The 15,906-nt window shown below is 43.0% G+C and overlaps 1 protein-coding gene across 1 annotated transcript in view; it reads left to right on the top strand.

Moving 5' to 3' along the window:
- Window positions 1-7,916, top strand: part of kcnh7 (potassium channel, voltage gated eag related subfamily H, member 7) — a 121,574-nt gene extending 113,658 nt beyond the window's left edge. The window contains exons 12-14 of the mRNA XM_055638149.1: window positions 1,050-1,221; window positions 5,009-5,192; window positions 7,319-7,916. Coding sequence (XP_055494124.1) covers window positions 1,050-1,221; window positions 5,009-5,192; window positions 7,319-7,585 — 623 coding nt within the window. The 3' untranslated portion in view covers window positions 7,586-7,916. The remainder of the gene's footprint in view (window positions 1-1,049; window positions 1,222-5,008; window positions 5,193-7,318) is intronic.
- Window positions 7,917-15,906: the final 7,990 nt, after the last annotated feature.

Genomic DNA, 15,906 nt, shown 5'->3' with positions numbered 1-15,906 from the left:
TCTAATTTTAGGTAACCTCTTACAACCCTCCCTCGCACTCCCCTTTCACCTCCCCCCCCCCCCCCACCCGACCCCCACCCCACCACACTTACTAACATTTACTAAATGCAGTTTGTTATAAAGATGCACCTGATATTTTAAAAAGGATATTGGAATAAAATTTACGATGTCCTGTATTTTAGTTTCATTTCCAAATGCTATTATTTTCTCCACTGACCCAGACACGTTTCAATGCTGTAAATAAGAATTTAAAATATTATAATTTATTTTTTTCAAATAATCAGATGATAGTTTGCCACATTTCTGGTTGTGTACTGAACTCATGAGAATAACTAACCTTTCACGCAGCTAGACACAGACGTTGCTTAACCGTCGAGTTTCTCCAGCATGTTGAGTTCCTCCAGCACTTTGCTCACGATTCCAGCATCTGCAGTTCCTTTTGTCTCCTAGTTAATGGTTTCAATATTTTAAACTTCTACATGGGTTTGTCACGAGGAATTCTCCTGAGGTAACACGCCAAGTGTTGGAAGACACGGAGTGCTGGAGTAACTCAGCGGATCAGGCAGCATCTCAGGAGAACATGGATAGACGACGTTGTGGGTCGAGGCCTATCTTCAGATTCATTGGAGGGCCCTGACCCAAAATGCCACCTATCCACATTCTCCTGACATGTTGACAGACCCACTGAGCTACTCCGCACTTTGTGCCTTCTTTTGTAAGCGCATAGCTGCAGTTCTTTGTTTCTGCACCAAGTCATAGAGTCTTACAGTGTGGAAACAGGCCCAACTTGCCCACACTGACCAACATGTCCCAGCTACACTAGTCCCACCTACCTGCATTTGGCCCATATCCCTCTATCACATATGTGGAAAAGTTACCCCTTCAGGTTCAGGTTCCCGTCTTCACCTTAAACCTATGTCTGGTTCTCAATTCCCCTACTTTGGGCAAGAGGCTCTGCGTATCTACCCGATCTATTCCTCTCATGATTTTTCACATGATTTTGAAAGTGTTGAAAGTGTTCATTTTATATGCTCTCTGGATTTCATCAGATGCCAGCGAGAGACTAAAGGATTGGGAAAGTGGAAAACCTGTGGAATATCCTGATATGTCCACCCAGTCTGCATCTTCTCATGCAGCCCCTGGTATCTCAGAGTCAGGAAGTGACTTAACCTACGGTGAGGTGGAGCACAGATTAGATTTACTTCAAGAACATCTCAGCAGGTAATGAGTACTTCTCACCTCCAATAAAGGAAAGATATTTGAGTAAAATAGTAATTATCCTTGTTTGTAACTATGAAAGATGATTGATCTGAAACATTATCTCTGTTTTTCTCCTCATAGATGCTGCCTGACCTGCTGAGTGTTTCCAGCATTTTCTGCTTTTATTTTAGATTTCAAAGGCTATGGAGAGAAGGCAGGAGAACGGGGTTGAGTTGGAAAGATAAACCAGCCATGATTGAATGGCGGAGTAGACGATGGGTCGAATGGCCGAATTCTGCTCCCATGATTTGTGAACTTATGTGCAATATTTCTGGCGTCTGCGGTTTTTATTTTTAATTAAAATTTATGATTAATTTGGACAAAAATAATTGGATTTGATGAGATGTGCCAACAAGATGAAATAGATTATCAGAGCAATTTGCACCTATGTGCACCAGAACAGATTCATTGGCCACATGTACCCGTTCCATATTGTTTAGAATCTTAGAGACACACAGAATGGAAACAGGCCCTTCGGTCCAAACCATCCATGCTGCCCAAGATGCCTCACCTAAGCTAGTACCAGTTGCCCACGTTTGGCCTGTATCCCACTAAACCTTTCCTATCCATGTAGCATATTTTAAATGTTGTTATAGTAGCTGCCTCAACTACCTCCTCTGGCAACTCTGTCTATATGCCCACCACCCTCTGTATGAAATAGTTGCCCCTCAGGTTCCTATTAAGTCTTTCCTCTCTCATCTTAAATGTATTCCCTCTGGTTCTTGATTCCCCTACCCTGGGTAAAATACCATTCACCCTATCTATTTGCCTCATGGTTTTAAATACTTTTTTAAAGCAAGTAATAAAGATGATTTCTGAAGACTATTGGACAGATTATTTGTTACCAGCCTTAGAAAATTGCCCAGAACAAAATATATATATTTTTAAAGAGTGTTATGTTTTAATGGCACAGCATTGAGACAGCCGCTTCGGCCCACTGAGTCCATGCCAACCATCAATAGTCAATAGTCAATAGTCAATAGTCAATTTAATTGTCATTTGGACCCCTTGAGGTCCAAACGAAATGCCGTTTCTGCAGCCATACATTACAAACAAATAGACCCCAGACACAACATAATTTACATTTTACATAAACATCCATCACATTGCTGTGATGGAAGGCCAAAAAAAACTCAATCACCCGTTCACACAAGTTCTATGCTATCCTACTTTCTCATCCACTCCCCACACACACGGGAATATTTATAGAGGCCAAGCAACCTACAAACCCGCACGTCTTTGGGAAGATCGAGGAAACCGGAGCACATGGATGAAACCATGTGGTCACAGGAAGAATGTGTAAACTCCACGCAGACAGCACCTGTAGTCAGGATCGAACCGGTGTCTCTGGCACTGTGGGGCACTGTGGGGCAGCAACTCTACCAGCTGTGCCGTTGTGCCATTGTGCTTCTTTGATAATAATTAGCTTAGCATTTCTCATGATGAGATATCTCTTTAGTATTTATTCACAAAGTATTTTCCAAGTCACTTGCTTGTGCCGAACTTGATGCCAAGTTAAACTGATCTCATCTGTCTGCACATGATTCATATCCCTCCATTCCTGCATATCCATGTGCCTATCTAAATGCCTCTTAAACACCACTATCTTATCTGCCTCCACTACCACCTTTGGCAGCTCGTTCCAGGCCCCCACCACCCTATGTGTAAAAAAACTTTCCCCGCATATCTCCCTTAAACTTTCACCCTTCTCACCTTAAAGCTATGCCCTTTACTGATGGACATTTCTACTTTGGGGAAAAGGTTCTGACAGTTTACCCTATCTATGCCTCTCATAATTTCAGAAACTTCTATCAAGTCTCCCCTCAACCTCCAATTATAATTAAAATCTTTAAGTAACATTTACTGAATGTAGTTTGTGTAAAGATGCACTTGACATTAAAAAAAAAACATTGGAATAAAATTTGCAATGTCCTGTATTTTAGAGTTGTATTACCAAATGCTATTATTTTGACCACAGTAACCTAACCTTTAAATTTGCAAATAAGAATTTTAAAAATTATAATACCATTTTGTTTAAAACAATCAAATGATAGTTTTCCACATTTCTGGTTGTTTACTGAACATAAGAACAACTATCCTCTAGACATGATTGCGTATTTCTATTACAAAATCAAAGGTGATGGGTAAGAGATTGAAGTAGAGTCTGTCTGGGAATGGCGACCAATAAGCCCCATCAAGTTAAGGGCCTGCCCCACGAGCATGCGACTCCATGTGGCAAGTGCGACCTAACGTGGTCGCATGAGCCGTATGGCCTCGTGGGGCCGGTCCCACTTTGATCACCGGAGCCGTATGGAGTTGTGCGGAGCTGGTCCCATCATCGCGCGGGGCTCTGAAAAACTGATCGTGTTCAAAAATTCAGCGCGGCAACGGCCTGCCTGCCGGTAGCCACCTCAACACCATACGCACCGCCTCGACGGGCATACGCAGCGTCTCGACGCCGGATGCAGCATCTTGATGCCGTACGTCACGCGCGAACTTCCCGCGGACTTCGCTCGAACTTCACGTCACACACTCGATCTCCGTGCGGCCCCCGCTTCCGGTTTGGTCGCGCTCGCTGCATGCAGGTCGCATGCTCGTGGGACAGGCCCTTTAGTTTAGTTTATTGTCATGTGTACTGAGGTAGCAGAAATGTGTTCCAGTCAACAGAAAGATTGTACAGGTCCACCACGGTTTTCAGGCACCTTTGGTTCCAGGGCTTTGCTGTATTATCCATTTTGCCCAACCAACAGAGGTCACAGCCTTTGGGGGGCCAAGATACCGATGATCGTCCACGGAAGTCCCGATGAGATTGAGCTCAACCGCCTCACCCGACCTAGGCGCTACATTTTCAGGGTGACTTCCGGGGGGGGAGGAAATTTCAAGCGCGCTCTCGTAATTTTGTCTGGATTTTGCCAGACCACCAGTTTCTTGAAAATTAGTGGTGAATCTGTACACGATTACAATCGAGCCACCCACAGTGTGTAGAGATACAGGATTAAAGGTAAAACATTTAGTGAAAGTCCAGTAAAGTCAGATCACAGTCTGAGGGTCTCCAGTGAGGTAGATGGGGGGGGGGGGGGGAACAGGACCGCTCTCCAGTTGGTGAGAGGATGGTTCAGTTGCCTGATAACAGCTGGGAAGAAACTGTCCCTGAATCTGGAGGTGTGTGTTTTCCCACTTCTGTATCTCTTGCCTGATGGGAGAGGGGAGAAGAGGGAGTGACTGGGGTGAGACACATTCTTGATTATGTTGGTGGCTTTCCTGAGGCAATGTGAAGTGTAGATGGTGTCAATGGAAGAGAGATTGGTACGTGTGATGGTCTGGGCTACGTCCACAATTCTCTGCAATTTCTTGCGGTCTTGGACAAGTTGTTCCCAAACTATCACAACATCCTGATAAAATGCTTTCTATGACGCATCTGTAGAAGCTGGTGAGAGTTGATGGGGAAATGCCGAACTTCCTAAGTCTTCTAAGGAAGTTGAGCATAGGTGTGCTTTCTTGGCCATTGTTTCAATATGACTAGTCCAGGACAGGATGCTTGTGATATTTGCTTCTAGGAACTTGAAGCTTTCAACCAAAGTAGAGAGCAATGTATACCGGAATTTATCAATGATGTCGATCACTATCTCCTTTGTCTTGCTGACATATAGAGAAAAACGTATTGTCTTGCAATCTACACTAGTCCCACCTGCCTATGTTTGGCCCATATTCTTCTAAACCTTTCCTCTCCATGTCGTTTATTTTCTAGATTGGAAACACAGATGTCGACTGACATTCATGCCATCTTGCAGTTACTACAACGGCAGTCTATGGTGGGACCTCCGGCATACAGCATGGTGACCGGGACAGGAGACTACCAGAGACCATCGTCGAGAGTGGTACATACCGTCCAACCCGTAACCACTAACCACAGTTTCCCAACAACTCCACAGGTAAACATCCATTACTGGACAGAGGTCATAGAGCCATACAGCATGGGAACAGGCTCTTCAGCCCAACTGTGTAGGAAGGAACTGCAGTTGCAGGTTTAAACCGAAGCTAGACACAAAAAGCTAGAGTAACTCAGCGGGTCAGGCAGCATCTCTGGAGAAAATATGCTGAGAGACTTCAACAACGTACAGTTGTGTAGGTTAATTGGCTTGGTCTAAGTAAAATTGTTTCCAGTGTGTGTAGGGTAGTGTTAATGGGCAGGAATTTCTGGTCGATGTGAACTTGGTGGGCCGAAGGCCTGTTTCCGTGCTACATCTCTAACCTATACTAAATAAACTTCAGATTGAAACCCTTCTTTCCCCCGAGTCTGAAGAAGGGTCTCAACCCGAACCATCACCTTTTCCATTTCTCCAGAGGTGCTGATTGACCCGCTGAGTTACACCAGCTATTTTTATCTATCTACAGCCCAACACGTCAATGCCGAGCCAAGATGCCCCATCTAAGCTAATCCCATTGGCCCGTGCTTGGCTTATATCCCTCTAAACAAATGGGCATTAGCATAGATAGGAGACACAGTCAGAAGCTTTTTTCCCCAGGATAGAAACATCAAATACTAGAGGGTATAACCTTGAGGGGAAAGGGGCAGGTTTTTTACATGGAGAGTGGTGGGAGCCAAGGGTGCTGGTGGAGACAGACATGATAGTGGCATTTAAGAGAGTTTTAGATTGGCACATGGATATGCAGGGAATGGAGGGATGTGGATCGCACGCAGACAGAGGAGATTAGTTCATCTTGGCATCATGTTCAGCATAGACATTATGGGCTAAAGGATTTGTCCTGTGCTGTACTGTTCTATGTTCTATGCCCTATGTTCTATGATTCAGGCAACATCATTAGGGTCTGTATCAGTCCACACATTATAGCCCTCAGCTAAGACTCAGGACAAAGGTTTCCACAATGTGTCATTGGTGGGACGTGGAGGGAGAGGGCGGGGGAGGAATCTGTGGCAGAAGAAAGTCAAATCTGTTGTGTGTAGCCTTAAAGGTTTGGATTTATTATTGTCACATGTAGCGAGGTACAGTGAAAAGCTTTGCTGTGCAAGCTATTCAAACAGATCAGATACCACAGATGGATACAATCGTCATATTCAAGTACAATAGACAGAGCAATGGGGAAGATAGAGTGCAGAATATAGTTCTCAGCAACAGGTCAAAAGACAGGTCCAATGTCTGCAATGGGGTAGTGGTGAATCAGTCAGTATCCAGGAGCAGCAGATAGAGCTGCTGCTGTTGCTTGACCTGGGATCGATCCCAACAACGGGTGCTGTATGTATGCAGTTTGTCGATTCTCCCCATGACCGCGTGGGTATTCTCCAGGTGCTCCGGTTTCCTCCCACACTCCAATGGGTTAGTAGGTCAATTGGCTTTGTTAAACGGCGAGTGTGTAGGATAGAACTAGTGTACGGGGTGAATGCTGGTCCGCGTGGATTTGATGGGCCAAAGAGCCTGTCTCCACATTGTAACTCTAAATTAAACAAAATTTGTGGAATGGCCTTTCAGAAGCCTGATAACAGGCATTTGAGCAACAAAAGTCCTGAAATCTCTCGTGTAGGAAGGAACTGTGGATGCAGGTTTGTACCGAAGATAGACACAAAGTGCTAGAGTAACACAGCGGGTCACGCAACAAAGCAAAGATAAAGGAGGAGGGTTCTGACCCAAAACGTCACCTATCCTTTTTTTCTAGAGATGCTGCCTGACCTGTTGAGTTACTCCAGCACTTTGAGTTTGAGTCTAGTTTATTATCACGAGTATGAAGGTACAGTGAAAAGCTTTTGTTGGTTGCTAACCAGTCAGCGGAAAGACAATACATGATTGTCCACAGTGTACAGATACACGATAAAGGGAATCATGTGAGTAACGTTTAGTGCAAGATAATGATAGCAAAGCCCGATCAAAAATATTCCGAGGGTCTCCATTGAGGTAGATAGTAGTCCCGGACTGCTCTCAAGTTGTTGGTCTGATGGTTCAGTTGCCTGATAAAAGCTTTGTGTCTATCTCCAGCAACCTCTCTCCTTGCTACATCTTCTCTTGTGATAAATTCCTACCGTGAGTTTCAATTTTTCTTACAGAGTCCAGAATTTTTGGACTTTGAGAAATCCAACCTGAAATCCAAAGAGTCATTGTCCAGTGGTGTTCACCTCAACACTATATCGGAAGACAACTTTGCCGTGTTTTTGGACCAAGAACAAGAGCAAGAGTCGCCGTTGCAACCACTACAGGTGCAGCCCTCCCTACAGTCAACACGACACCCCTCCTTACCCAACCCCTCAATACACACCACGGGACTGTTGGGTCTCCATAGGCATCTGTCAGATCCTGGTCTTCCAGGCAAATAACCAATGAGCACTCTGCATCTCAATAGTTTTGCTGCTTTGAGTGGCTGTTTTTCCTTTTGATGAATAGCATCCTCCATGTACGACTCAGGGGTCTGTGAAAGAAACTGTCCATATGCAAAAGCACTGTAGATTCATATCAGCTCTGAGCTCCCAATGTCAATGTTCCTCTTTAACAATGATCTGAAAGCTTCAATAACGATACATTTAAAACATTGTCGCACTGCCAGTAATCGAAGGCACCTTAAATAATAATAAGCCTGAAATGCATGCCGTTACATTGGTTTCTGTGTTGCATGAAGTTAATTTGAACTCAAACTAGAGAGCTCATGGGTTGGGGAGGGCGGCGGGAGGGAGGGGAAGGGAGAACATTGTCTGTATACTTACGTCTGACAAACAAAGGCTGCAGTTCAGGTCCGAACTAAATATTATTACTTGAAATAAAAAAGCTACTGTAAGCACACTGAGCTGATAGCTCATTCAACTAAGTGGGAATTGGACATGTTGTGCTTAAACTAACATCCACCCATTCCACTCAACCCCCATTCAGCTTGCTTACTTGTTTTCTTTTTCCTCTCACGTTGCTATTCTATGAAGGAATGGGAAAAACGCATTTGAATCTTCATAGTGAAGAAGTTACATTATAGGAGTCTAGTATAATAGTGGCCTGAGAAACAGGCATACATGTGGATTACAGCTGCCAATTCCAACCAAGAACTTGGCAGATATGTTTTAGTCGTGAAAGGTCCGTTAAGTCTAAAGTGCAATAAATATTTTTGTATATCTGGTGCTTGGTTCACATGGTAGCAGAAGTTTCTTTAAGTTACTGATTTTTGAATAAACACTTAACCAAGTCCATGGTTATAGAGAAGACATAAAGGCAGGCAATTTACAAGTTCATCCATGGGCTGAGGAGCCTGTTTCCATGCTGTGTCTCCAAACTAAACTCTAAATGAAACAATCTTGTAAATCTATGAACATTGATTTCTCTAATTTCAAGTAACCCTCTCACTCCGTCCTTCCCCTACCCTGGTCTTACTGCTAATTTCACTGTTCATATCCCTTCATTATCACCTCCTCCACAACCGACAATGGACCATTGTCGTCTCCTTGGCCATCGGTGCCGGCTCTGATTTGTTCTGTACCTTTTCATACCTCTAGTTTCTCCCTCCCCTTACTTTCAGTCTTAAGAAGGGCCTCGACCCAAAACGTTACCTATTCCGTTTCTCCAGAGATGCTGCCTGATCCGCTGCGTTTAACCTCGTAAATCTGCTCCAAATTCATTCCAGTTTAATAGTATCTTTTCATAATTTTCCAAGTCATAGGAGCAGAATTAGGTCATTCAGCCCACCAAGTCTACTCCGCTATTCAATTGTGGCTGATCTACCTATCCCTCTCATCCCCATTCTCCTGCCTTTTACCCATAATCTTGGACACCCTTACTAATCAAGAAACTGTCAATCTTCACTTTAAAAATACCCAATAACTTTGCCTCCACCACTGTCTGTAGCAATGAATTCCACAGATTCACCATCTTCTGGCTAAAGAAATTGTTCCTCATCTCTTTTCTAAAGATATGTTCTTTTAATCTGAGGCTATGGCTTCTGATCCTGGACTCTCCCACTAGTGGAAACATCATCTCCACTTCCACTCCATCCAGGCCTTTCACTATTCGGTAAGTTTCAATGAGGTCCCCTTCATGCTTCTAAACTCCAGTGAGTACAGGCCCGGTGCCTTCAAACAATCAACAGATCAAAACATCTCTGAAAGACATGGACCTGAAAAGTCACTATCCATGTTCTCCAGATATGCTGCCCGACACCTAGTTACTCTAGCACCAGTATATCTGCAGTTCCTTCTTTCTAAATCAAATTGTTCCTTTTTTTCTTTCCAATCCACTGATGAATACAACTACTTATCTTAATAATACTGATAGTTTTTGCATTTAAATGTTGAACACAGCACAGGATCAGGCCCTTCAGCCCTCAAAGATTGTGTCGAACATGATGCCAAGATAAATAATGTCCTCTGCCTGCATGTGATCCCTATCCCTACATTCCCTGCATATCCATGTGGTTATCTAAAAGTCATATCTGTCTCCACCACCACACCTCACTGCTAGTTCCTGGCACCCAGCACTCTTTGTGTAAAAACCCTGCTCCACACATAGTCATAGAGTGAAACAGTGTGGAAACAAGCCCTTCAGCCCAACTTGCCCACATCGGCCAACATGTCCCAGGTACCCTATTTCCACCTGCCCGCGCTTGGTCCATATCCCTCCAAACATGTCCTCTCCATGTACCTGTCTAACTGTTTCTGAAATGTTGGGATCGTCCCAGCCTCAACTACCTCCTCTGACAGCTTGTTCCATACACCCACCACTCTTTGTGTGAAAAAATTACCCCTCAGAATCGTATTAAATCTTTTCCCTTTCACCTTAAACCCACGTCCTCTAGTCCTCAATTTCTACTCTTGGCAAGAGACTCCGTGCATCTACCCAATCTATTCCTCTCATGATCTTATACACCTCTATAAGATCACCCCTCATCCTCCGGCACTCCAAGGAATAGAGACCCAGCCTACTCAACCTCTCCCTATAGCTCAGACCCTGGCAACATCCTAGTAAATCTTCTCTGAACCCTTTCAAGCTTGACAATATCTTTCCTATAACATGGTGCCCAGAACTGAACACAATACTCTAAATGCGGTCACACCAACGTCTTGAAGTATGAAGAAGGGTTCCGGCCCGAAACGTTGCCTATTTCCTTCGCTCCATAGATGTTGCTGCACCCGCTGAATTTCTCCAGCACTTTTGTTTACCAACGTCTTATACAACAGTAACATGACCTCCCAACTTCTATACTCATCTTTCCCTCTCCCACCTTAAAGCTGTATCCTAGGAAAAAGGTTCTGAATGTCTACCCTATCTATACCTTTCATAAAGTTATAAACTTCTATCAGTTGTCCTCTCAGCCTCTGATACTCAAGAGAAAATGATTGAAGTTATATATAGCTAATACCTTCTAATCCAAGCAACATTCTGGTAAACCTCCTCTGCACCCTCTCCAAACCCTCTACATCCTTCCTGTTAGGGGTAAACCAGAACTGCACACATTGCTCCAAATGCGGACTAACCAAAGTCCTATAAAACTGCTAAACATGATTTTCTGACTCTTAAACACAATGTCCCAACTATTGAAGGTAAGCACACCTTATGCCTTTTTACCACACCATCTACCTGTTTTGCAATTTTCACTGAGCTTCGACTCCAAGATCCCTCTGTACATCAATGGTGTCCTGCCATTAATTGTATACTTTTCCCTCATATTTGACCTTCAAGATGCAACATCTCATTATTACTCAGATTAAACTCCATCTGCCATTTCTCTGCCCATATCTGTAACTGACCTACATCCTTCTACTTTCTTTGACACCCTTCTTTACTGTCTGCAACTCCATCAATTTTGTGTCATCTTTATACTTTATTAAACAACCCATTTTCATTTTTTGTCCAAGTTCTCTCTATATATCACAACCAATAGAGGTCCCAGCACAGATCCCTGTGGAACTCCACTGGTGACATATCTCCAGCCAGAATAACACCCTTCCACCGCTATCCTCTGTCTTGTATGAAAAAGCCAGTTCTACACCGAAGCTACCAAATCACCATTAATCCCTTGTCAAGAGTCAAGAGTGTTTTCTTGTCACATGTCTCAAAGAGAACAATGAAATTCTTACTTGCAGCAGCACAACAGAACATGTAAACGTAGTACTTTGTAAACAATATAATAAACAAAAACATTCAGTATAAATATATATACACACACACACATACAACAAAATATATAAAATGAGATATATATATACTAGACCAAGTGGGACCCGGGGGGGTTCCAAAACACCAGGATTGTGGGACCAAAATGCAACCAGAACTTGATGAGCAGCCCCTTCAGATATTGGAAGAGGGGCAGCAACCTCGTTACCGTTGGCAACGTCCCATTGTGATGTCATTGTGGCAGTCAGCTGCCAGCATGAGAGCCCACTGTGATTGGTGCACTGTGTGAGGCATTGTGACATCATCACTGTGAGAAGGCTGGAAGCTATCTGTGAGAAGGCGGTTTTGGCTGTTTTTAAAATGTCAACGATTAATAACTTCGGAAATATAGGTGGAAATGCGATGGGAAGATGTTTATCATCACCAGGGGAAAAAATGTGAGTAGGATGTGTGAAAATGGGAAGGCTGTGGCCTAACGTTTGGAAGAAGATAGGAATTAACCAGATTGCCGCACACACATACACACAAACAAACAAGCCAAAGACTTTTAGTTATATAGAGATATATATACACACCCACACACACATAAAATGAAATATATATATATATATTACTCTCACTTAGGTACTGTTCAGAGCATGAAATGTTTGTTAATGATTTTAATTTTTCAATGCCTCAATTATGTATCTCTAAAATAAATTCACCTAAATAAATTTGTTCAGAAAGAGCAAAAACTTATAGATTCATATTCATACGGTGTGGAAACATTCCCTCAGCCCAATTTGCCCACACCGCCCAACATGTCCCGTCTACACTAGTCCCACCTGCCTGCGTTTGGCCCATATCCTATCCTTGTACCTGACTAAACGTTTCTTAAACATTGCGATAATACTGTATCTGCCTGAACTACCTCCTCCGGCAGCTTATTCCATACACCCATACACCCTTTGTGTAAAAAATGTACCCCTCAGGTTCTTATTAAATCTTTCCCTGCCCTGTAAATTGTTCCTAGTGTGCAGACCAGCGACCCTTGTACAACACCACCATCCTATATTTTTTTATCAAAGCCAATTAACCTACAAACCTGTACGTTTCTGGTGTGGGAGAAAACTGGAGCATCCGGAGAAAACCCACGCAGTCACAGGGAGAACGTGCAAACTCCCTACAGACAGCACCTGTAGTTAGCATCGAACCCGGGTCTCTGGCGCTGTGAGGCAGTGACTATACCACTGCTCCACTGTGACACCCACTAGCTCTAGATGATTTGGAAGAAAGTTATTCATAGCTTGAGAGCTTTGTGGCTTTTGTTTTTTGATCGTACCATGAGTAGAAACATAAAGTTTCTCTGACCCTTTAAGACATTATCAACTGATGTACTATTTAATTAAATCATAGCTATTTTCATTGTCTAGTACAGTCAAGATGCAAGGTATTGTGCAGTACTTAGGACTAGGTGAGTCACAACGTAAAGTGCACAATGCTTCATTAAACCACAAAAGATGATCATTTTATCAATAACATTTTCGCATCTCCAAACACAATTGCAAAAATCATCCTTAAAAAATCATACTGGGAAAAACAGAGATAATTCACATGTAACTTTTATAGTCTTCCTCGCTGTAGAATAAATGATATATGTTACACTACAAAAAGGCACAAAGTGCTGGAGTACCTCAATGGGTCAGACAGCATCTCTGGAGAACATAGATTGATGGCATTTCGATTTCGGAATGAAATGTCATCTATCCATGACCTCCATAGATACTGCCTGACCCTCTGAGCGACTCCAGCACTTTCTGTCCCTTCTTTTTGGTAAACCAGCATCCGCAGTTCCTTATTTCAATTTGTTACACTCAAACCATTGTGCATTTTCATGCAATTAACTCAAGCTGCCTTGTGGTCCATGTGAGATATACATAAATTTAAAATGCATTTATTTTTTAATTTGTCATGGTTGTGACATGTTCATGAGATATTAAAAGGATAACAAAAATCATTTGATGGCATTATTTATTTTTCCTGTCATTTGAGTATCAACTCTATCGAAAACATGTAACTTATGCGTTGCTTCGTTGGTGTTTTTTTTAATTAATGCTGTAATCATTCAGTTTAAATTTGCACAATTTCACTTTTAACTGGAAATTTTGCATAGAACATTGTAAATAGTCACATTCTGATAATGTACAGCTAAGAAGGAGGTGGCATTTGGAGTAAGATACTGTACTGATGGAGAATTCAAAAGACAGAGAATGTTTGTAAAAATAAAAATAAATAAAACTCTAAAATAAATCTATTAATACTCCAAGAACCAGGGTCTAGTACTTGAAAGCATCCATACTTTGTAAGTAGTTTTTCTGTTGCTGGTTATAAAAGCTTTAACAGTATGGATGTGTTCCAAATTTTCCTCTGTTAAATAAACCTGGTTTCTGCATCTGAGCACAATTTTCCTACTGGTTTAGTCTCAAACAGTTTCCAAACTCTTTTACCCTTCACTAAGGACAAAAAAAAAAAAACCCCAACAAATCTGCTACTGGTGTTCCGTCTAATGTCCTTTCTTATCTTGCCTTTTTGCATGATGGCAATTCGGCATTTTTGTCTCCAAGAATTTATAAACTAAACTAAGAAACCAACACTTTTTGACAATTTTGTTCTTCTGTGGTGTGTTAATACATAACTATTTTTAAGCATTTATAAAGCCATTCACTGTATACAAGGTTTTGTACAATGTAACACTTACCATTTATTTTTGAATGTTTCCAATTTGTTCCCAGCTGTACAATGTGTAACAAATACAATTTGGAAGACAAACTTTTATTATGTTAATGCTGCAAATAAATTAAGAGTTAACCTGATTCTTCTGAAGTTGAATCTTTATTTCCATCTTAACTAATTCATCACCATTTCAATTATTTTAGGCAATCTCTGGGATTTGAGAATGACTCGCTTAGTTTAGTTTAGAGTTATAGCAGGGAACCAGGCCCTTCGGCCCATTGACTACATCACCCGTTCACACTAGTTCTATGTTATCCCATTTTCACCCGACACACTGGGGGCAATTTACAGAGGGCCAATTAAACCTACAAACTCACACGCTTCTGGGTTGTGGGAGGAAAGCAGAGCACCCGGAGGATCCCACACGATCACATGGAGAACGTGCAGACTCTACACACAGACACAGCACCTAAGTTCAGGATCGAATCCGGGTATCAGGGGCTCTGGGGCTGAGAGATAGAAGCTCTACCAGCTGTGCCACTCTGCCTCCCTAAAGTGTTCATCGGTGTAGCCCATAGGTTTGGTTTAGTTTATATTAGTTTAGTTTATTATTGTCACGTGTACCAAGGTACAGTAAAAAGTATTTTGTTGCGTGCTAACCATTCAGTGAAAAGGCTATACAAGTTTACAGTCAAGCTGTCCACGGTATAGATACAGGGTAAAGGGTACAGCGTTTAGGGCAAGATCAAGTCTGATTAAAGATAGTTCAAAGGTTTCCAATGAGGTCCAATGATTCTTTATTGTCACGTATCCATAGCACAGTGAAATTTTTGCACAGCCCAAATGCACTGTTGCTATAATTTTGGTGCCGCTTTATAAAAATAGATGGCAGGGCAGAACCGATATGTTGTGGGCGTGGGGGGGGGGGGGGGGGGGGGGGGGGGTGTGGTGGCGGGGTGGTTGCGGTGCCGCAGACGCAGCCCACACTGCGTTCCTCCTTCAGCTTTCGGCCTCACTCAGCGGCTCTCTGCGTGTCGTGGTTGTCGCCGCAGAAGCAGCCAACACTCGCTCTCTCCGCACTATGCTCTCTTCGCTCTCGGCACTTCTGCACTCCGCTCCCCGGCTCCGGCCTCACTCTGCTCACTCCGTACTCGCTCACTGCACTCTGCCCTCTCTGCATTATGCTTACTCCGCACTCTGCTCACTCTGCTCCTTCAGCTTTATTCTCCTCGCCGCCACTGATTGACAGCGGGTGCTGGAAGGGGCAGCTTTTACGATTTTTAAACATTCATAACTTTGGTAATATTCCACCGATCGGAACAAAACTTGATGCACTTGCAGCACAGGAGAATGGCGAGTAAGGTAGTGAAAAATCGTAGCACTAGCGGGTACCGTTTTTGTGGAAATGTGAAAACAACGCAAACCGTTGTTTCTGAGCAGATTTGCTGCTTGCTGAGTGTTTCTGTGGATTGTCAACGCATGCTCTCGAGATTTTCAATGTCTTTCCAAATGCACTATTTTTCAGTTTTGAACAAAGGTTTTTAAAGAGAAAATAAGTTTATTTACAGGTCAGCAGCAGTGGTCGTGTTGTTGCCTCACAGCTCCAGAGACCGGTTTGATCTTGGCTACAGGTGCTGTCCATACGGGGTGTGTATGTTCCCCGTGTCCGTATGGGTTTTCTCCGAGTGCTCGGGTTTCCTCCCACACTCTAAAGACATGCAGTTTTGTCAGTTAATTGGCCTCAGTATGTTATCAAATTATCCCTGCTGTGCAGGATAGTGCTTGTGTAAGGGGTGATCGCTGGTCGGCTCGGACAGTCGGCCAAATGGCCTGTTTC

This window comes from Leucoraja erinacea, chromosome 7, assembly GCF_028641065.1.
Source record: "Leucoraja erinacea ecotype New England chromosome 7, Leri_hhj_1, whole genome shotgun sequence".
In the NCBI taxonomy this organism is placed as follows: Eukaryota; Metazoa; Chordata; class Chondrichthyes; order Rajiformes; family Rajidae; genus Leucoraja; species Leucoraja erinaceus.
This window is presented reverse-complemented; position numbering and strand designations above follow the sequence as displayed.